At 33.7% G+C, this 22,515-nt stretch overlaps 1 protein-coding gene across 1 annotated transcript in view; it reads left to right on the top strand.

The window, feature by feature from the left end:
* Nrx-1 (Neurexin 1) overlaps positions 1 to 22,515 on the top strand; it is a 128,479-nt gene that overhangs the window by 97,591 nt on the left and 8,373 nt on the right. Inside the window, exon 7 of the mRNA XM_089091634.1 lies at positions 18,490 to 18,651. Within this exon, the coding sequence (XP_088947760.1) occupies positions 18,490 to 18,651 (162 nt within the window). The remainder of the gene's footprint in view (positions 1 to 18,489; positions 18,652 to 22,515) is intronic.

Genomic DNA, 22,515 nt, shown 5'->3' on the forward strand with positions numbered 1-22,515 from the left:
CTTGAAAACGTCTGTATACTTCCCAATAACCAATACTATATGTAAACATTGGATAAAGTTCATAGCTTTCAGCCCTCCCCCCGAGGACTTTGGGGGATTAAGTCATCCTAAAAGATATATTTATTATATTTTCGACCATGTTGAACAAAATGGCTATTTCAAAATTTTGATCGGGTGACTTTGGTAAAAAAATGAGCGTGGGAGGGGGCCGAGTTGCCCTCCATTTTCTGGTCACTTAAAAAGTGCACTAGAACTTTTAATGTACGTTCTAATGAGCCCTCCCAAGATATTCTAGGACCACTGGGTTGATACGATAGCCCCTGGGAAAAAAAAAAAAAAAAAAAAAAACAAAAAACAAATGAACACACATCCGTGATCTTTCTTCTGGCAAAAAATACAAAATTCCACATTTCCGCAGATAGGAGCTTGAAAACTCTACAGTAGGGTTCTCTGATACGTTGAATCTGATGCTGTGATTTTCATTAAGGTTCTATAGCTTTTAGGGGGTCTGTTCTCCTTTTATCGAAAATCAGCCAAATTTTCCCAGGCGCGTAACTTTTGATGGGTGGGACTAAACTTGATGAAACTTATACATTCGAAGTCAGTATTAAAATCTAATTCTTTTGATGTATCTATTGGTATCAAAATCCCGTTTTTAGAGTTTCGGTTACTATTGAGCCGGATCACTCCTTACTTTACAGTTCGTTACAAAAATATATAAGTTTCATCAAGTTTAGTCTTACCCCTTAAAAGTAACGCGCCTGAGAAAATTTGCCTTATTTTCAAAAAAAAGGAGAAACACCCCCTAAAAGTAACAAAGCCTTAATGAAAATCACACCATAAGATTCAGCGTATCAGAAAACCATACTGTAGAGATTTCAAACTCCTATCTGCAAAAATGTGGAATTTTGTTTGTTTTTTTTATCACGGATGCGTTTTTTTGTTTTTTTTTCAGGGATAATCTTATCGACCGAGTAGTCCTAGAATATCGCAAGAGGGATCATTTGAGCGGAAATTAAAAGTTCTAGTGCCCTGTTTAAATGACCAAAAAATGGAAGGCCCCCTGCCACGCTCATTTTTTCCCAAAGTCACCGGATCAAAATTTTGAGATAGCCATTTTGTTCAGCATGGTCGAACATAAAATGACTATGTCTTTGAGGATGATTTAATCCCCCACAGTCCCCAGGGAAAGGGCTGCAAGTTATGAACTTTGCCCAATGTTTACATATAGTATTGGTTATTGGGAAGTATACAGAGGTTTTCAAGGGGGGTATTTTTTCTGGTAGTTTGGGGGTAGTTGGGCCAGGGGTTACGTGTGAAGGATCTCTCTATAGAGGAAATTTTCATGGAGAGGGGACATTGCTATGAACGGAGCCAGATTTCCCAGCATTATTTAAAAAACGATCAGAAATTAAATAAAAAAACAAGGTTTTTCAACTGAAAGTAAGGAGCAACATCAAAACTTAAAAAGAACAGAAATTATTACGTATATGATTGGGTTCGACCACTGGTCAATACCTAAGGTTTTTTTTTGTCATTTCATAAGAGCTTTTTATTCTAATTAATGGCCTTTGTGATTAAGGGGCCATTCTTAAAGAATTGCAAGAAAATTCGAACTTTAGCGTAAAAAGGGAGGTATTGACTAGGGGGCGAACTCCCTAGCATACTTAATAAAAATATACGAATATAGAAGTTTGGTACGTAAGTTAATTCGTAAGTTACGTATATTTATTACTAATAAAAACGTTCGTAAATAAAATTAAACAACTTTCGAGAAAGTCATTTAACTAAAAGAAAGTAAAATCAATTTCCAAATTTATTTTAATTATTCATATACGGTGAGCCAAATTCAAAATCTGATTAATTCATAAACTTTTAGAAAATAAATAAAAAGCAAGTTTTTTAAACTGAAAGTAAGGAGCGACATTAAAACTTAAAACGAACAGAAGTTATTCCGTATATGAAAGGGGTTGTCCCCTCCTCAATGCCTTGGTCTTTACGTTAAAGTTTTACTCTTTCTCACAACTCTATTTCTTTTAAACAATTAAAAACTTTAGTTTAAAGAGCAAGACGTTGAGGAGGGGACAGCCCTCCTCTTGTTTTTATTTTTATTTGTTTATTTAATCAGATCCAAAACGACAGTCCATCACTGAACTGCGCTCATTGTGTAGAAGCGATGCCAAATTAAATGAAAAAAAAAAAAAATAAAGCAACAATTTAAAAATGTTTTACTTTTATGCTGTCAAAATTGTCCTTAAATGGTTTGCATTTACCGTACCAGAACTCCTATACTGTTTTGTGTTTTCAGCAAAGCCGTAGTTTTCTGTAATCCTTCAAACATAGGGAAATATCACCAGTTGATTTATTTGCACTAGTTTTATTGATGTATGTTAGATAGGCTCGGAAGTAATAATTTTTGTTAGTTTAAAGTTTCAACTTCGCTCTTTACTTCCCTCTGAAAAGCTTTGTTTTTTTAAATTAATGTTTGCTCGTTTTTTTTTATTAAAACTTAATTTAGAAACAACACAACCATGATCTTTTTTATTTACACAAAAAAAATTTTGTTCGTTTTAAGTTTTGATATTGCTCCTTAGTTTCACTTGAAAACTTGTGCTTTTATATAATTTCTAATCACCTCCAATCTATGGGAGATGAGACACCTCAACCCTTCTTAAGGAGCTGAACGAAGAAGTCGTACAAGAATTGAGGGAAGAAATAAATTTTGAGTGGGATAAAGATCAAAACTGAGTGTCGTTTCTTATTGTATTTTTTTTTTTTTAAGAAGAAATAGATTTTTAATTCTTTGTTTAATAAAATTAAATTTAGTAGCACTTAAGAAAGTAGCTCTAGGCGAGTACCTTCGGTAGAAAAGGTTAACTAAGTGGAGAGGTTTAAGTATCCGCCCACTTGTGGGAAATTTTTCTATCTCAATAAAAATATGCCTTTAGGCTTACGGAGTTATCTCACTTGTCCTTATATAGAAAGTCATTCGTTACTTAGGAATGATCCAAAATTTCAAAAAAAAAGATAGTTTTATGTGTAGTTAAGATAAATGGTATTATAAACTAAGTTCGTTTTCATTTCAAAAATTTTGGGAAGAATTCCGTATGGAGAGAGTATTACAGTAGAATTATCAGGAAAATAATTTGAAAAATTAAGTATAATAAAAAGTAATCCTTCTTTTAAGATACAATTTTGAGTAGTTCCAGAACCACATGCCTACACTTCTCCAATCACTAGGTGGCAAGGGGTTGGGGTCATAAATGTAATTTGCTTTGGGAAGAGGGGACAACTGCCCCTTCCAGACCTCAGTATCCCCCAGACCCCAGTTTGTCTACCCCCCCGCCCATTGTCCCGACGCCAGAAATTTAGTCTCCCCAAAAATGTTGTCAAAACTAAGATAAGCCTGCATAAATCAAGCATCCACTAAAACAGGTCAGTTTTCTTTAGTATGTCTTTACATTCTTTATTGCTATATGGCTAGTTTTTCAGTTTTCTCTGTCATTTTCACTTGATTTGAGAAAATTGGCTCCAACTTTGACCCCCCCCCCCACATAATTTTAACGAAATTACGCCATTCATTCTTGGTATGGACTTAGTGATCTACTAAGAATGTTGTTGTAAACCATGAACTAGATGACCTCTATTCCTTTTTGAATCAAAATGCTTGACAAAATACCTTCCTGGGACATGCTTTAAAAAATGAGTGCATCACATTTACAAAAACAGTGAAATTGTCTGAAAATGATGATATAGAAGGGACAAACCGTGATTGAACAAAAATTCAAGTAGGAATCGAACGCAAGACACTAATTTGAAGTCCAACGCTGTACTAACAGAACCACGCCTCTAATAATTTAATTTGATATATTGGTGTTTGTACCTTAACTGCGTAGCTTATTAATGTGGCTTGGAGGAGGAAAATACGGGGAGTGTTCTTGCAAGCCTCCAGCTAAAGGTTTTGGACCATAATTATTACAATGATGATATCGTTTTATACTTCCAAGTTTTCTATTCAAGAAGTGACACCAAAAGTATTGTTTTTAGTGTTATATCACACTTACGGATGGTAGAATTGGTAAAAATCACGCAGATAGGAGCAATAACTTTCAATTGATTACTCTAAATATATTTCCATTAAACGTCACTCTAAAAAGTTCTGGTAGGCCACTAGCCCCAGCTTTTCCACTTGAGACATGGCACCAAAAGTGCCAGTTGGAACTTGCTGATGGTGTAATTTATAGGAAGGACGTAGATATGAGCAATATCTTTTATGTGAGCTATTGAAAATCTGTCTAAGATACCTCCGATACCAATACGCCCAATAACAATATGCCCATGCTGATACGCGTGATATCGATACGTCCGATACCGATACAGCGTACAGCCCTTTCCCCAGGGACTATGGAGGGTCATATTGTCAGGAAAACCATAGATAGTGGACCTTTGAACTATATTGAACAAAATAGTTATCTCAAAATTTTGATTGGATAGCTTTTGGGGGAGGGGGCATTTAGAGAGGGGGGGCAGTTGCCCTCTAATAGTTTCGGTCATTTGACAAAGTCACTAGTAAATTTAATTTCCGTTCAAATGAGCTATTGGACATCTCTCTACGATATTCTGGTCAGTCGCTTGCCATGGTAAAAAAAAAGGAGACATTAGTGCTACCCATGCAAAAAAGTGATTTTCCTTGACGTGCAAGGTGGAGGACCGTAATTGTCGTATTAAAGGTTTTCAACCATGCTGATTGCAATGGTGCGCTTTTTATTTCGATATGACGCCACTTTTAAGAGACTTCAGTCTCTTTTTGAAATCGCCATAAATTTCTTTTCGCAATAAACTTTTACTTTTAAGATTAACCGAAACAATAGTTAACATTCCTGATTCAATGTCAGATGGCATCTTTTTTCACTTGGTATTTGTTTTGAAAACTCGTTTTTCACCTTTGGGTTACTTTGGGCTGTGGTTTGCTCTTTACTAGTTTGCAGCTACTGCTGCAACCATAATATCGAAGTAGATTTCCTTTGTTTTTAAAAATTAAATTTAGTAGAAATTAAGAAAGCTGCTCAAGCCGAGTAGCCTCGACACCAAAGCTTAACTAAGCGGACAGCTTTGCATATCCCGACATATTTGTGGCAAATTTTGCTAGCTCAACAGAAATACGCCTTTAGGCTTAGGGAGTTATTTGACCTGCCCCTAAATAGAAAAGCCACTCATTACTTAGAAATGAATCGAAATTTCCAAAAAAGACCATTTTTGTGTAGTAGGATAAAATGTATTATAAAATAAGTTTGTTTTCATTTCAAGAATTTTGGGAAGAATTACCTGAATTCTCCTGCAGGACTATTTTCATTTGTCTTTCTTCCTCTTTGGATGCACAATCTTACGTATGGAGAGAATATTACGATGGAATTTATAAGTAAATAATTTGAATAAGTAAGCATAACAATAAGTAATCCTTCTTTTAATATACACCTTTTGAGTGGTTCCAGAGCGAAAAGCCTACACTTCTCCAACCCCTATGTGGCAATAGGCTGGGGTCAGGGACATAATTTGCTATGAGGCAAAGGGGGCAACTGCCCCCTCCCAGACCTCAGTTTTCCCCCAGATCCCAATTTTCCCATCCCCCCAGCTGAAATTTAGTTTCTCCAAAATGTATAGAGGTCTTTACTAGGTTGCAGCTATCGCTGCAACCATGATACACCGATGACCTGCTGTTCATTAGTCAGTATAAAGGTCTGTTAAACAAGGTAGGATCTTCTCTTAAAACAATTAAATAAAAAAAAACTTTTTTTAACTGAAAGGAAGAAGCAACATTAAAACTTAAAACGAAGAGTAATTATTAGGTATATGAGAGGGCTTCCCCCTCCTCATCACCTCGTTCTTCACACTAAAGTTTTTTGGGTACTGTTAAAAAGGTTACTTATTGTTCTAATTAAACGACCCTTGTTTTTCAGGAGTCGATTTTAAAGAATCGAGACAGAGTTTAAACTTTAGCGTAAAGAGCGAGGCGTTGAGGAAGGAACCCCACCCCCTCATATACCTAATAATTTTTTTACTTTCAGTTGAGAAAACTTGTTTTTTTATTTAATTTCTTATCGTTTTTTAAATAGCACCAGGAAATCTGGCTCCACCTCTACAGAAAAAACCCCCTCCCTGTGGAAAAATCCTCTAGACAATTCAGTCCTGGTGGAAATATACCCCGGACAATTACCCTTAACATCTCCACACGTAAAAATGAGTCGGCAAGGAGAAAGCAAGACATATAAAGAAATTTCGTATAGGAATTCTGGCAAAGTCCCCCAGTATACAATTTCCCCAGGTAAGTTCACCCCCTATACGTACTATACGTAAACAACGGGCAAACTTTGTATCTTAAATACCTTTTCTTATGGGCTGTTGGGAGTAGTTATCTAGGTACCATTTCTGATGCCCCTATAGCAATCTCCACGTTATTTGCATGCTCCTATAGGAATTCCCTCCCATGCTATTTTAAGCGCTATGTCCCTTCCATTGTTATTCAATGGGACCTCTACACGTGATTAAACACGTTATAAAACTATGTGCTATTTACTTATGTCCTGTTGGTACCATTCCAAATGAGTGGGGATTCCCCGCCTGTTCCTAAACATTGCAAAAAAAGATAACAGTATGAACATAACAGTTATCAACAGATAACAGTAACAGATAACAGTATTATATAGTTAAGCGTTTGGAGTTTTACCTTCGAGACTTAGCTTAGAGTTTTAGTTTAGTTTAGTTTTAGTTAAGAGTTTAGAGTCTTAGCATAGTTTTTGTCGAAGTTCTAGTTTAGTTTAGTAATAGTTAAGAGTTTAGAGTTTTAGCTTAGAGTCTTAGCTTAGAGTTTTTGTTAAAGTTGAAGTTTAGTTTAGTAAAAGTTAAGAGTTTAGAGTTTTAGCTTAGAGTATAATATTATAGTTTTATTTTATTTTAGTTTTAGCTAAGAGTTTAGATTTTTTTAGATTATAGTCTTAGCTTAGAGTTTTTGTTAGAGTTCTAGTTTAGTTTAGTTTTAGTTAAGAGTTTAGAGTTTTTAGCTTAGATTCTTAGCTTAGAGTTTTGGTTATTCTAGTTTTGTTTAGTTTTAGTTAAGAGTTTAAATTTTTACCATAGAGTCATAGCTTAGAGTTCTAGTTAGAGTTGAAGTTTAGTTTAGTTACAGTTAAGAATTTAGAGTTTTAGCTTAGAGTCATAGCTTAAAGTTGTAGTTTAGTAAAGTTTTAGTTAAGAATTTCGAGTTTTAGCTTAGAGTCTTACCTTAGAGGTTTTGTTAGAGTTCTAGTTTAGTTTAGTTTTAGTTAAGAGTTTAGAGTTTTACATAAGAGTCTTAACTTAGAGTTTTTGTTAGAGTTCTAGTTTAGTTTAGCTTTAGTTAAGAATTTAGAGTTTTAGCTTAGAGTCATAGCTTAGAGTTTTAGTTAAAGTTATAGTTTAGTAAAGTTATAGTTAAGAATTTAGAGTGTTCTCTTACAGTCATAGCTTATAGTTTTAGTTAGAGTTCTAGTTCAGTTTAGTTTTAGTTAAGAGATTACAGTTTTTGCTTAGAGTCTTAGCTTATAGTTTGTGTTAGAGTTCTAGTTTAGTTTAGTTATAGTTAAGAGTCTCGAGTTTTTAGCTTAGAGTCTTAGCTTACAGTTTCTGTTAGAGTTCTAGTTTAGATTACTTCTAGTTAAGAGTTTAGAGTCTTAGCTTAGAGTCTTAGCTTATAGTTTGTTTTAGAGTTCTAGTTTAGTTTAGTAATAGTTAAGAGTTTAGAGTTTTAGCTTAGAGTTTTAGCTTAGAGTTTTTGTTAGAGTTCTAGCTTAGTTTAGTTATAGTTAAGAGTTTGGTGTTTTACCTTAGAGACTTAGCTTAGAGTTCTAGTTTAGTTTAGTTTTAGTTAAGAGTTTAGAATTTTAGCTTAGAGTTATATCTTAGAGTTTTTATTAAAATTCTAGATTAGTTTAGTTTTAGTTAAGAGTTTAGAGTTTTTAGCTTAGAGTCTTAGTTTAGAGTTTTTTGTTGAAGTTATAGGTTAGTTTAGAGTTTTAGCTTAGACTTAGAGTTTTGATTAGAGTTCTAGTTTAGTTTAGTTTTAGTTAAGAGTTTAGAGTTTTAGCTTAGATTGTTAGCTTAGATTTTTTGTTAGAGTTCTAGTTTAGTTTAGTTTTAGTTAAGAGTTTAGAGTTTTAGCTTAGAGTATTAGCTTAGAGTTTTTGTTAGAGTTCTAGTTTAGTTTAGATATAGTTAAGAGTTTGGAGTTTTACCTTAGAGACTTAGCTTAGAGTTTTAGTTTAGTTTAGTTTTATTTAAGAGTCTAGAATTTTAGCTTACAGTCTCAGCTTGGAGTTTTTGTTAGAGATCTAGTTTAGTTTAGTTTTAGTTAATAATTTAGTGTTTTTAGATTAGAGTCTTATTTTAGAGTTTTTGTTGAAGTTCTAGTTTAGTTTAGTTTTAGTTTAGAGTTTTAGCTTAGAATTATAATTTAAATTAGAGTTCTAGTTTAGTTTAGTTTTAGTTAAGAGTTTAGAGTTTTTAGCTTAAAGTGTTAGCTTAGTTTTATTTAGAGTTCTAGTTTAATTTAGGTTTAGTTAAGAGTTTAGAGTTTTACCATAGTGTCTTAGCTTAGAGTTTTAGTTAGAGTTAAAGTTTAGTTTAGTTACAGTTAAGAATTTTGATTTTTAGCTTAGAGTCATAGCTTAGAGTTTTACTTAAAGTTATAGTTTGGTTAAGTTTTATTTAAGAGTTTAGAGTTTTAACTGAGTCTTAGCTTAGAGTTTTTGTTAGAGTTCTAGTTTAGTTTAGTTTTAGTTAAGAGTTTAGAGTTTTACCATAGAGTCTTAGCTTAGAGTTTTTGTTAGAGTTATAGTTTAGTTTAATTTTAGTTAAGAATTTGATGTTTTACCTTTGAGTTTTAGTTAGAGTTCTAGTTTAGTTTACTTTTAGTAAAGAGTTTAGTGTTTTACCTGAGAGTCTTAGATTAGAGTTTTTGGTAGAGTTCTAGTTTATTTTAGTTTTAGTTAACAGTTTAGAATTTTAGCTTAGAGTCTTAACTTAGAGTTTTTGTTAGAGTTCTAGTTTATTTTATTTTTTTTTAAGAGTTTAGAGTTTTTAGCTTTGAGTCTTATCTTAGATTTTTTGTTGAAGTTCTAGTTTTGTTTAGTTTTAGTTAATAGTTTAGAGTCTTAGCTTAGAGTTTTTGTTAGAGTTGGTTTAGTTTAGTAATAGTTAAGAGTTTAGATTTTTTAGCTTAGAGTCTTAGCTTAGAGTTTTTGTTAGAGTTCTAGTTTAGTTTAGATATAGTTAAGCGTTTTGAGTTTTATCCTCGAAACTTAGCTTAGAGTTTTAGTTTAGTTTAGTTTTAGTTAAGAGTTTAGAGTTTCTTAGCTTAGAGTCTTAGCTTAGAGTTTTTGTTAGAGTTCTAGTTTAGTTTAGTTTTAGTTAAGAGTTTTGTGTTTTACTTTAGAGTCGTAGCTTAGAGCTTTAGTTAGAGTTCTAGTTTAGTTTAGTTTTAGTTAAGAGTTAAGAGTTTTATCTTAGAGTCATATGTTATAGTTTTTGTCATGTTTCTTTTTTTGTTTTGTTTTAGTTTAGTGTTTTGAGTTTTTATCTTATGGTCTGAGCAAAAAATTTTTGTTTTATCTATAGTTTATTTTAGCTTTAGTTAATATTACAGAGTTCTAGTCTATATTATTATATTAGAGTTTTTGTTAGAGTTTTAGTTTAGTTTTAGTTAAGAGTTTTGACTTTTAGCTTAAAGTCTTAGCTTAGAGTTAGAGTTGAAGTTTAGTTTAGTTATAGTTAAGAATTTAGAGTTTTTAGCTTAGAGTCGTAGTTTAGAGTATTTTGTTAGAGTTCTAGTTTAGTTTAGTTAAGAGTTTAGAGTTTTATCATAGAGTCAGAGCTTAGAGTTTTTGTTGAAGTTGAAGTTTAGTTTAGTCATAGTTAAGAATTTAGAGTTTTTAGCTTAGAGTCTTAGCTTAGAGTTTGACTTAGAGTTCTAGTTTAGTTTTGTTTTAGTTAAGAGTTTAGAGTTTTATCTAAGAGTCTTAGCTTAGAGTTTTTGTTGAAGTTCTAGTTTAGTTTAGTTAAGAGTTAGGTTAGGTTAGGTTAGAGGTTATGTTTCTCCAGGTTTAAGTTAGGTTAGATTAGGTTAGCTTATTATGAGCGCTCATGATAAGCTAACCTAATCTAACCTAACTTAAACGTGGAGAAACCTAATCTCTAACCTAACCTAATCTTTAACCTAAACCTAATATAATCTTTAACCTTTTTTAACCTAAACCTACTATAACGTTAACTAACACTATAATCTAAGACTCAAGGGTAAAAATATAAACTATTAACTATAACTAAACTAAACTATAACCATAGCTAAAACTCTAAGCTTTGACTCTTATGTAAAGCTCAAAACTCTAAACTAAAACTCAACTAAACTAGAAATCTAACAAAAACTCTAAGCTAAGACTCTAAGCTAAAATTCAAAACTCTTAACTAAAACTTAACTAAACTACAACTTTAAGCTATGACTCTAAGCTAAAACTCTAAATTCTTAACTGTAACTAAACTAAACTTCAACTCTAACAAGAACTCTAAGCTATGACTCTATGTTAAAACTCTAAACTCTTAACTAAAACTAAACTAAACTAGAATAACTAAAACTCTAAGCTAAGATTCCAAGCTAAAAACTCTAAACTCTAACTAAAACTAAACTAAACTAGAACTCTAACAAAAACTCTAAGCTAAGAATATAATATAAAAAACTCTAAACTATTAACTAAAACTAAACTAAACTAAAACTCTAAGCTAAGACTCTAAGCTAAAACTCTAAACTCTTAACTAATACTAAACTAAACTTCAACTTTAACAAAAACTGTAAGCTAAAACTCTAAGCTAAAACTCTAAACTCGTAACTATTAATAAAGAAAACTTCAACTTTAAAAAAAACTCTAAGCTAAGACTCTAAGCTAAAACTCTAAACTCTTAACTATTACTAAACTAAACTAGAACTTCGACAAAAACTATGCTAAGACTCTAAACTCTTAACTAAAACTAAACTAAACTAAAACTCTAAGTTAAGTCTCGAAGGTAAAACTCCAAACGCTTAACTATATCTAAACTAAACAAGAACTCTAACTAAAACTCTAAGCTAAGACTCTATGGTAAAACTCTAAGCTCTTAACTAAAACTAAATTAAACTATAACTCTAAATAAAACTAAGCTATGACTATAAGCTAAAAACTCTAATCGCTTAACTAATACTAAACTAAACTAGAACTCTAATTGAAACTCTAAGTCTAAGCTAAAACTCTAAACTAAAACTAAACTAAACTAGAACTTCAACAAAACTCTAAACTAAGACTCTAAGCTAAAAACACTAAACTCTTAACTAAAAATAACTAAACTAGAACTCTAAACAAAAATTCTAAGCTAAGACTCTAAGCTAAAACTCGAAACTCTTAACTAAAACTTAGCCAAACTAAAACTTTAAGTAAAACTCTAAGCTTAGACTCTAAGCTAAAACTCTAAACTCTGAACTGTAACTAAACTTCAACTCTAACTAAAACTCTAAGCTAAGACTCTATGGTAAAACTCTAAACTCTTAACTAAAACTAAACTAAAATAGAACTCTAAACAAAAATTTAAGCTATGACTCTAAGCCAAAACTCGAAATTCTGAACTAAAACTTAACCAAACTACAAATATAATTAAAATTATAAGCTGAGACTCTAAGCTAACACTCTAAATTCTGAACTGTAACTAATCTAAACTAAACAGTAACTCTGAATAAAACTCTAAGCTAAGACTCTAAGCTAAAAACTCTGAACTCTTAACTAAAACTAAACTAAACTAGAACTCTAACAAAAACTCTAAGCTAAGACTCTAAGCTAAGAAACTTAAAACTTTTAAATAAAACTAAACCAAACTAAAACTCTAAGCTAAGTCTGTAAGGTAAAACTTCAAACTCTTATCTATAACTAAGTTGTGGGTGAAAAGGATGGGTACTTCAATTGGAAAATGGGTTTAGGACGGTCACTATGAAAAGAACTTGTTCTGAAATACCTTTTGAAAAGTATTGCTTGGTGTTGGGCATTCAAAAAGCTGTAAAGTAAAGTTGTGGGTGAAAAGGATGGATGATTCAACTTGTAAAATGGGTTTAGGAAGGACATTAAGAAAAGAACTTGTTGTGAAATGCCTTTTGAAAAGTATCGCTTGGTGTTGGAGCATTCAAAAAGCTGTAAAGTAAAGTTGTGGGTGAAAAAGATGAGTACTTCAAGTTGTAAAATGGGTTTAGGAGGGACATTAAGAAAGGAACTTGTTGTGAAATGCCTTTTGAAAAGTATTGCTTGGTGTTGGGGTATGCAAAAAGTCATAAAGTAAAGTTGTCTGTGAAAAGGATGGGTACTTCAACTTGTAAAATTGGTTAGGAGGGACATTAAGAAAAGAACTGGTTCTAAAATGGCTTTGAAAAGTATTGCTTGGTGTTGGAGCATTCAAAAGCTGTAAAGTAAATTTGTGGGTGAAAAGGATGGGTACTTCAATTTGTAAAATGGGTTTAGGAAGGACACTAAGAAAGGAACTTGTTCTGAAATGCCTTTTGAAAAGTATTGCTTGGTGTTGGAGCATTCAAAAAGCTGTAAAGTAAAGTTGTGGGTGAAAAGGATGGGAACTTCAACTTGTAAAATGGGTTTAGGAAAGATATTATGAAAAGAACTTGTTCTGAAATGCCCTTTGAAAAGTTGTTCTTGGTGTTGAGGCATTTAAAAAGCTGTATAATAAAGTAGGGTCTGAAAATTATGGGTAATTCAATTTGTAAAGTTGGTTCAGGAAGGCTAATAAGAAAAGATATGGTACTAAAGAGCCTATTAAACGGTATTGTTTGGTCTTGGGCATTCAAAAAGCTGCATATTAAAGTTGTGGGTGAAATGGATGGGATACTTCAGCTTGTAAAATGGGTTTAGGAGGGACATTAAGAAAAGAAATTGTTCTGAAATGCCTTTTGAAAAGTATTACTTTGTGTTGGAGTATTCAAAAAGCTGTAAAGTAAAGTTGTGGGTGAAAAGGATGGGTACATCAATTTGTAAAATGGGTTTAGGAAGGACATTAAGAAAAGAACTTGTTCTGAAATGCCCTTTGAAAAGAATATAACATAACATAACAGAACATAACATAACCTAATATAACATAACATAACATAACCTAACCTCACATTTGAAATTACAAGGAAACCAGGGGCCCTTTGGGGACCGGGGGCTTCCTTCGGGGTTGAGGTGGGGTATGAGGACCCTTTTGGGGTTGGGGTAGAGGACCTCACGACACTGTTCAAATGGAACTTGTGTAGTATAACCACCTAACCTCACATTTGAAATTACTATGAAACCGGGGGACCTTTGAGGACCGGGGGCTTCCTTCGGGTTTGGGGTGGGGTATGAGGGCCCTTTTGGGGTTGGGGTAGAGGACCTCACGACACTGTTCAAATGGAACTTGTGTATTATAACGACCACAGAGTTTCACCCTCAAATTCTCTTCTAAAACCTTTTCTAAAATCATCTTTTAAAATGTCTCTAACTGTTTCCCCGAAATAATTCCCTAAAATGTCTAAAACAGTTTCGCCCAAATAACCCCTAAACGTAATTTCTGCGTGTTCCTTTTGTTTTTGGCATCCCTGAACTGTCACATTTCAAATTACTAAGAAACCCTTTCGTGAATCAATAATTCCCCTTAGAAACAACAAATTAATTCCCCTTTCTTGACAAATCAATCAACCATGACATCATCTGTCAGACATTAAAACTTTGCCTGGAAACAATAATCGACCTTTGGAAATTTAGGTCATTGACTCTGGTCCCCGTTAGACTCAATAATCCAGAAAACATCCATCAAAGTGAGAAAAATACTGTTTTTCCATTCTCACTGACAAAAACCATAAAACAGACATAAATTGATGTTGACATCCATGAAAAACATCAAATAAATTGACCGACACTCATAACCGTCCAAGAAACATCCATAAAAGTGAGAAAATTCCTGTTTTTCAAGTGAGAAAAATCCTGTTTTTTCATTCTCAGTGAAAAAACCATCTCCCTAGGGACTCTATGCCCATATATTCTGTACTCGTGGGACTATAAGATAGCTTTCTACTATCACAAAGGCCGTTAATTAGAATAAATAGCTCTTATGAAAGTACTAAAAAATCTTTGGCTTAAAGAGGGAGGCATTGACTAGAAGGTGAACCCAATCATATAGCTAATATTTTTTGTTCGTTTTAAGTTTTGATTTTGCTCCTTACTTTCAGTTGGAAAACTTGTTTTTCTTATATTTAATTTCTGATTTTTTTTAAATAATGATGGGAAATCCGGCGCCCCTTCATAGCCATGTCCCTTCCCACATGAAAACTTCCTTCATGAAAAGATCCTCCCATATAACCCCCGACCCACCCCACCCCCCACTACCAGAAAAAATTCCCCCTGAAAACGTCTGTATACTTACCAATAACCAAAACTATATGTTAACAGTTGGTAAAGTTTATAACTTTCAGCGCTCCCCTTGGGGGCTTCGAGGGATTAAGTCATCCTAAAAGACATAGTTATTATGTTTTTCGACCATGCTGAACAAAATGGCTATCTCAAAATTTTGATCGGGTGACTTTGGGAAAAAAATGAGCGTGGGAGGGGGCCTAGTTGCCCTCCATTTTTTTGGTCACTTAAAAAGAGCACTATAACTTTTATTTTCCGTTCCAATGAGCCCTCCCACGATATTCTAGGACCACTGGGTCGATACGATCACCCCTGGGGAAAAGAAAAAAAAACAAAAAAAACAAATAAACACGCATCCGTGATCTTTCTTCTGGCAAAAAATGGAAAATTCCACATTTTTGTAGATAGGAGTTTGAAACCTCTACAGTAGGTTCTCTGATACGCTGAATAAGATGGTGTGATTTTCATTAAGGTTCTTTAACTTTTAGGGGGTCTTTCCTCCTTTTTTCTAAAATCAGCCAAATTTTCTCAGGCACTTAACTTTTGATAGGTAAAATTAAACTTGATGAAACTTATATATTTGAAATCAGTATTAAACTCTGATTCTTTTGATGTATCTATTGGTATCAAAATTCCGTTTTTTAGAGTTTCGGTTACCATTGAGCCGGGTCGCTCCTTACTTACAGTTCGTTACCACGAACTGTTTGATAATGGTAGATGGTACGACAGTACCTATGCCTGTCATCATTAGGTTCAAATTCCTGATGATGACAAGCATATGTCCCGTCAAAATTATCGTTTAAACAAAATAAAGACCTCACATCCGTAGCTTAGGTAAGCGTATTACCATCTACCATTATTAGGAAATTTTGATCGGATGGATCTAAGGAAAAAAGGGCGTGGGGTGGAAGGTAGGTGCCCTCCAATCACTTATGACTCTTAAAAAGGCGTTAGAACTTCCGATTTCCAATTGAACGAGCCCTATCTAAGGTTTATACGACCTCCTTTTCTATAACAACCTTATGTCCCCGAGTTAAAATTTACAATCCTTGCCCCCGTGCTCTAGATAGCTGTGTCAACCCTGGAGGCTTTTTATGTCATATTTGGACTATTTTGAAAAAAATGGCTGTGTCAAAATTTCGATCGGATGCATTTAAGGAAAAGAGGACGTGCAGTGGGGGATAGGTGCCCTCCTATCATTTTTAACTCTTAAAAAGGAACAGAAAATTTCAATATCCAATCAAACGAGCCGCCTCCAAAGTTTATATGAACACCCTTCCACTTATATGCCTTCGGGGCATAACTTATAACCCCTGGCCCCACGCTCTAGGGGTTTTTTCAACCCCGGAGACATTATTATATGACCTTTGGACGATTTGAACAAAATACCTATCTCAAAAATTTCGATCGGATGTATTTGCGGGAAATTGGGCGTGGGGTGGGGGCTAGTTACCCTTTTGACTCTTAGAAAGGAAACTAGAGCTTTAAATTTTCCATCAAATGTGCCTCCTCCAAAATCTATGCGGCCACCCTTCCGTAAAAGCCTTTTATGCCTCCGGGCATAGTTAGTGTCGACCTGGAGGCTCTGTTATTTCATACTTGGACTATATTGAACAAAATAGCTATCTGAAAACTTCGATCGGATGCATTTAGGGGAAAGAGGCGTGGGGTGGGGGGTAGGTGCCCTCCGATTACTTTTGACTCTAAAAAGGGAACTAAAATTTTCCATTTCAAAGCAAATGAGCCTCCTCTGAAGTTTATACGATCACCCCTTCAATAAAAACCTTGCTCGTCTCTGGGTTTTAACTTACAACATTTGCCGCCAGGCTCGGGGGGTCGACAAAAATTTTGTCGACCCCAAAATTTTTGTTATCATATCTGTGGACTGTTTTGAACAAAATGGCTATTTAAAAATTTTGATCGGATGCATTTGGGGAAATGAGGTTTTGGGGGTGGGGGCCTGTTGCCCTCCGATCCCTTTGGACTCTTTAAAAGGGCACTAGAACTTGCGATTACCAATCGAATAAGCCGCCTCTAAGGTTTATATGACCACCTCTTCCACATGAAGTACCTCTGGTAAAAAATAATAATCACAACAAATAATAAAATATTGAGCCCTTATGGCCTTGACTATAGGCAACGCTATAGCACTGCCTTTGATGTGAACACAAATAATCATTTGCTTGCTAATAATTTGGCCCTATTTAGGCTTTTGCGTTACAGAATGGTATAAATTGGGGTATAGATTAATGAACAGTCCACCACATAAGGGGACATGTTCAGAAAATAATTCCTACTTCACAATATGCACAATAATCCAAGTTAATATATTTTGCACCAGGAAAATATTTATCTTAATCTTTATCTTCACTTCTTTCCTTGTTTTTCCCATTTTTCTAAAGAATTCTTGAATTTCTTAGAACCTGTATATTAACAGAGTATATACTCCCACCCCCCTAATGTGCATATATATACCCAGAATTGCCTTCTTAATCTAAATTTAACCTTCATTTGCATCACAAATGAACATTTCACAAATGAACTAAACATATCCAAATCAGGGTGTATATTTGTACTTCATGAGGTGGGGATAAAGTTCATTTATGATGCAAATGAAGGTTATATTTAGATTAATAATGCAATTTTGGGTATATATTTGCACATTAGGAGGGTGACGGTACATACTCTGTTAATATATAGTTAGAAAACTGAAAAAAACAAGGAAGAAGTGAAGTTAAAGATTCTCCCGCTGCAAAATATAATAACTAGGATTATTGTGTGTATTATGAAGTAAGAATTGTTTTCGTAACCTGTCTCCCTATGTGTTGCGTTGCTCATACATCTATGCGTAAATTCGCCATGACACAGGTGTGTGATACCCATTTCCACTGGAAAACGTCACTGGAGCTCAAACTTCCCGAAGAAATAGCTCTTTCCTGATAATCCACGACTAGTTATTAGACACGGTGATCATCTAGAACTAAAAAGGAACAAAAAAGACGGCTCTGTTAGCATCCTTCTCAAGAAAAACAAGAAAATTTGTACTTTTGTAGCGTTAAGAAATGCCTTTAAATATATTGAAACATGATGAGTATATGCGCTAAATTTCACGGTAAATTTTTCACATGCATCATACTCAGTTTTGAAATAGTTTTCCTTTTTTCACAAAAAGTGCAAATTTATAACCTTCAGAAAAGTAATGAAACATTTCAAGCGAAGGAAACTCTTTTTGAAGAAAACTCCTCTCTCCCCTTCAAGCATTTTTGGGCACCCTTGCACTGTTTCAGAATACTATACAATAATGTCTGCACACTCAGAAAATAGGAAAACGGAACTTTCATGCTCCCCAGGGAACTTTCATCCTAAATAAGTAAAATTCTTAGCTTAGAATTCTTAGCTTGGAAGTTTGTAGTAATTAATTGTGGAAGGGCCAGCTAACTGACTTCAACTGCGTATATGCATGTTTATCATGGGTATATTTGATCATGTCTTAAATGCGATGGGAATTTGTGCCTACATAAACACATATCTTTGGGTTCAGGCAAAAACGTAGAAATATAAATAAATAAAAAGGTTTTTTACGTTCAATTAAACAACTTATGATGTATTTTCACCACTAAAAATATAGCAGGTTAAGCCTTATTCTTTATCTTATTCTGTAAGCCAGAACCATATTGGTGAAAACTGTAGTTCTATGTGGTTCAATCCCCTTGGCTAGGGGTGTAATAAACAAAACTTATAAAAATTACCATTATTTGCCATCTAGCTGGGATCAAACAAAAAATAGGATTTCTTTAACTGGGGTGGGAAAAGTTCATAGCAAACGGCTGAAAAGGATGGGGGTTTTAGAAGAGGTAGTACAGAGTGAAGCTCCGAATAGAGCAGATGATCACCATACACAGCTGTTGGGTTTTTGCGTTTTGATGCTGCGACTAGTTTTTGGTATAAGTAGTAGCGTAATTCCAAAAGAAGGACGTCTTAAGGTTCTTCTAATGTTCCCGTTTATTTCAAGGCGATGAGTTGATAACACCCCATATAGTATTTCGACAGCCATCACAAACTCCACGTTACATAAGACCAACTCCATCTAGCAATAGAGGTTTTGACGTACCATGTGATGACGAAGAATGTGGAGAAGGCTCGGGTCGAGAGGACAACGACAGGGAGCCAAATGGTAAGCATTAATAATATTATAAAATTTTAATGCCATTTTTATTGCTTTTAAAGTTATTATCTGACAACTGAATCTTTTTTTTGCGCGTTAGTCCAACTTTCTAAATTTGAAGAAAAAATGCAAGTTTCAGCATGCACTATGCGAAATAAAACCCATTGAGTGATAGTTTCGATAAAAGTACCATTACAGTTTTTTAGAGCGAGTATCAGGCATTTTGCCGAGACCTGTTAAATGTCTTCCAGAATTTAGTGACGCTCTTGCTATTAAAGTGAAAACAAATAGTGCTAAATGTTTATTAAGATGTGTTAAATATTACTTTGTCAGTTCTTGTGCTTCAACCCAAGGTCTGTGTTGCGGCTAATTCAGATAAGTAAATTGTGGCAACTGCAGAGGAAAGCTTTTTTTGAAAATCTGTCACCTAATAAAAACAGAATGTCAACCAGGCAGACAAGCTGAATGCTAAGAACTTGACGATTTTCTTTCTTAAACATGATAGGTTAATACGACGCAGAGATTCCAGCCCAAGCTCATAGGCGAATAAACAAGTGTGCAAAAGTTCCTCAGAGGTGAGCAAGATGATGAATGCTAGACCAAATATACATATATAAAAGGCTATAGCTTTTACGAGGTGAAATAAATAAAAAATAATGCTTTATTAATATGGAAAATACTGATGTGGAAAAGTTAAGGTAGCCGATCAGAAGATTTTCTGTAAAATTCTGATTGGCTAGCATATTTCAAATTAAGAGGACTTGATACCCTAAACATGGAATTTGTGAGCCTCAACGTCGGCTGGGCATCTCAAAGACAAAGGGTCCATTAGCAAATTCCCCAGGAGATTAGTATCACTGAAACCTATTGAGAAATTGTGGTTTGAGTAAAAAATTTGACTGTAAAGACAATGAAATTGTTTCGGCAAAGTTTCCAACCAAAGTCGATGCACCACAGGAAGATCGCAAAGCTGCCAAATTGATCAAATGATTTTTCTTTTGAGGCTATGTTTGAAATTTTCCTATTAGGTATGCTAGAACATTTTTAGGGACTGCCCGCTCCTTAATTAAAAAAAAAAAAGCTCCTCCGTTTTATCAGAAAATCCATATTAAGAGTTTCTAATGATATAAGATTCACTAAAAGTGAATATATCTGTTTCCAGCTCAAAACAAGAGAAGTTTCAAGGTTTTTCTGAGATTCCAGGGAAAGTAAGCGTCAGTTTTTAGTTTTCAGCCGTTTATTTAGATCGCTTATCCAAGCTCTACAAGCTATGGCAAAACCGCCCAATCAATTCTAAATATCTTGTTCACACAAGCTAAAATTGTTTATAATGGACGAGGTAGTCTGATTCTTTTTGGTACCGGATCCCCTTAAGGTGAGCAACTTGGTATTGGTCGATTTTAACATTTAAATGAACACAAAATTTGGCTGCTAGCAGTACATCATGCGGGGTTTTTAAACACGTCGAATTGACTGAAGAACTTGTTGAAGCATCAGCATTTATATATTTGCCATAGATTGGTCATTTTAGGAAGATTAAAATAATGCTTAAAATTTCAAATATCTGCTTAGTTGAATTTGTCACAGTGAAACTGGATGGATTTAGAATGATGACACGTTTAACCAGCTAAGTGTACAGACTCTGTAAGCATAAGAATCTAGATATGATCCCAATTTGTTGGAACCAATCATTCTTAGACATAAATTTTCTACAGAAAAAGTGGTACCCGTCACGTGTTTTAATTTATTTTTCGTGCAAGTAAAGTTTTGACTTGAGTGAGTGTGGTATTTTTAGACATATAACAAAAAGCTGTTGACAGTTTAAAAAAAAATGTTGAAATAACTAATTACTAATTCAAACGGCAAATCTAAAGTCAGGTCTTTCTTGGCAGTCTCTGCACTAAAAAAGTAAGTTTAATATCTGGCACATCAGACTATTTTCCAGTTGGTGTGTTGATTTTGCTTCCACTGACTGTAGAACGTCAAATAGCTCATGACAAACTTATATTTGTATATAAGTTAGCTATCTGAGCCCGACAGCCAAAAAGAAAGTCTGATCTATGCTTCATGGGATTTCTGTTGTCAGAGGACATTATTTCAGAAAATTATATATTATTATATGATCAGTTTTATAACATTTTAAAAGTAACCAATGCAATATTATCAAGAATCTCCTACAGGTCAGTTGAAGAGATCTCTTTCAATAACAGATAGAAATCTAAACTCTATAAAAGAAAAGCAGAACATTTTGAAATTGTGTAAGGTTAGACTAAGTAAAGAAAAGCTAGACATATTCAAATGAAATAGGAATATACTTCAGTCACTTATGCGTAAAGCTAATGTTGTACAATATACAAAGAAACTGTAGAATAAATAATGTTGAAAAAAAGTTTATGTGTGGTTAAAGACGTCACATGACCTTTAGTGAGAGACGAATCCTAATTCTCCAAGAATTGATAAACAGAATTGATTACAGAGAAAGCCAAAGCTCAAAATAAGGAATATTCCCAAAACTTCTGAAGTGACCTGGAATACTATCTCTTTTTAAAGGATGGATCTATAGCTATTCGCAAAACTATAGTCGTTGTTTTTTTTGTTTTTTTTTACTCCCACCTCCTCTCCTCTCGGTGACATAATAATCTTTTTAACATAATTTCAAAACTTTTATGTCATCTACACTAATTTAAAAACAAAATTTATTTTTAAATTTTTTATCCAAACAATATTGATGAAAACACACTCTGCTACTATAAATATTTAACATGATCGAAGTTTTTAAAAAGGATTATTAGCCTTCAATATCCTTTTCTGTATTTTTATGCTATATTTTCTTTTTTTTTCCCTTCCTTTTTTCTATTTTTCCCCCTTTTCCCTTTTACCCCTCAACTTCATTTTACACCTATTAAAAAATAAATTCAAAAAAATTACAAACTTCAACCAAACTACAACCACCAAAAAACTTCTCTTCCTCTATTTTCTCCTCCTTTATATCTCTTAAATAAAAAAAAAAAAACTAAATTAACCCAATATAACATTTTCATCATCCTAACTATAGACTCCCTTTTTCAAAACAGAAAAAAAATTAATAATATTAATAATTTCCCATATATACCAACTAAAAATCAATTAAGGCAATCAAATACAACAGGTTACTCTCCGGGGCATACTACAACACAAATAAAAACAAAACATAATACAACGCAAGTCCCGCTTGTAGGATGCCCCCCCCCTCCTTAGGATAATCTTTTGGCGGTGGCTTCAACTACAGTTCCACATTTTACATTACCCCTTCAGGCTTCCATAAAAAAAAATGGAAAATAAAAAAAATTAAAATAAAATAAAACAATTTGAACCATTCTTCCCTTACAAAAACCTCAACAAACAATAAAACATGCTTAAACACCACAATACTTATTTAGAAAGAAGGGTTCAAAACTATGGTCCGTGTTATCTTCTCTCGGCTTTTTACAGATCATTGGAAACAATATTTTACCGTTTTCTATGTAATACTAATAATAAATATTTCTACGACCAGCAGCAATTTGAATTTTGTGTGAAGCCCTCAACAGGCCATGCGTGCAAGTGACTTCATTAATTTATTAAGTGTTTCTTGTATTTACTTCTCATACCTGCGAGTATTTTCTCCAATGTGTAAAAGAAACTGTAGATAGTCTGACCCACAAAATTCTTATAAGTTATCTTGTTACGGAGTTCACGAGAAACAGTTGACATGGATTACTTCTTGCATTACTGGCTGATCTATTGCTACTATGACAAAATTTAAGTTATTTGTGGAGTGTCCCAAGGCGTAATCCTCGGTCCTACAGTATTCATTGCCTAGGACAGTGATCTTTATTGGTTTTTAGTGTAATT

Source organism: Artemia sp. Qi Xiang Cuo, chromosome 7, assembly GCF_049724085.1.
Source record: "Artemia sp. Qi Xiang Cuo chromosome 7, ASM4972408v1, whole genome shotgun sequence".
NCBI lineage: Eukaryota > Metazoa > Arthropoda > Branchiopoda > Anostraca > Artemiidae > Artemia > Artemia sp. Qi Xiang Cuo.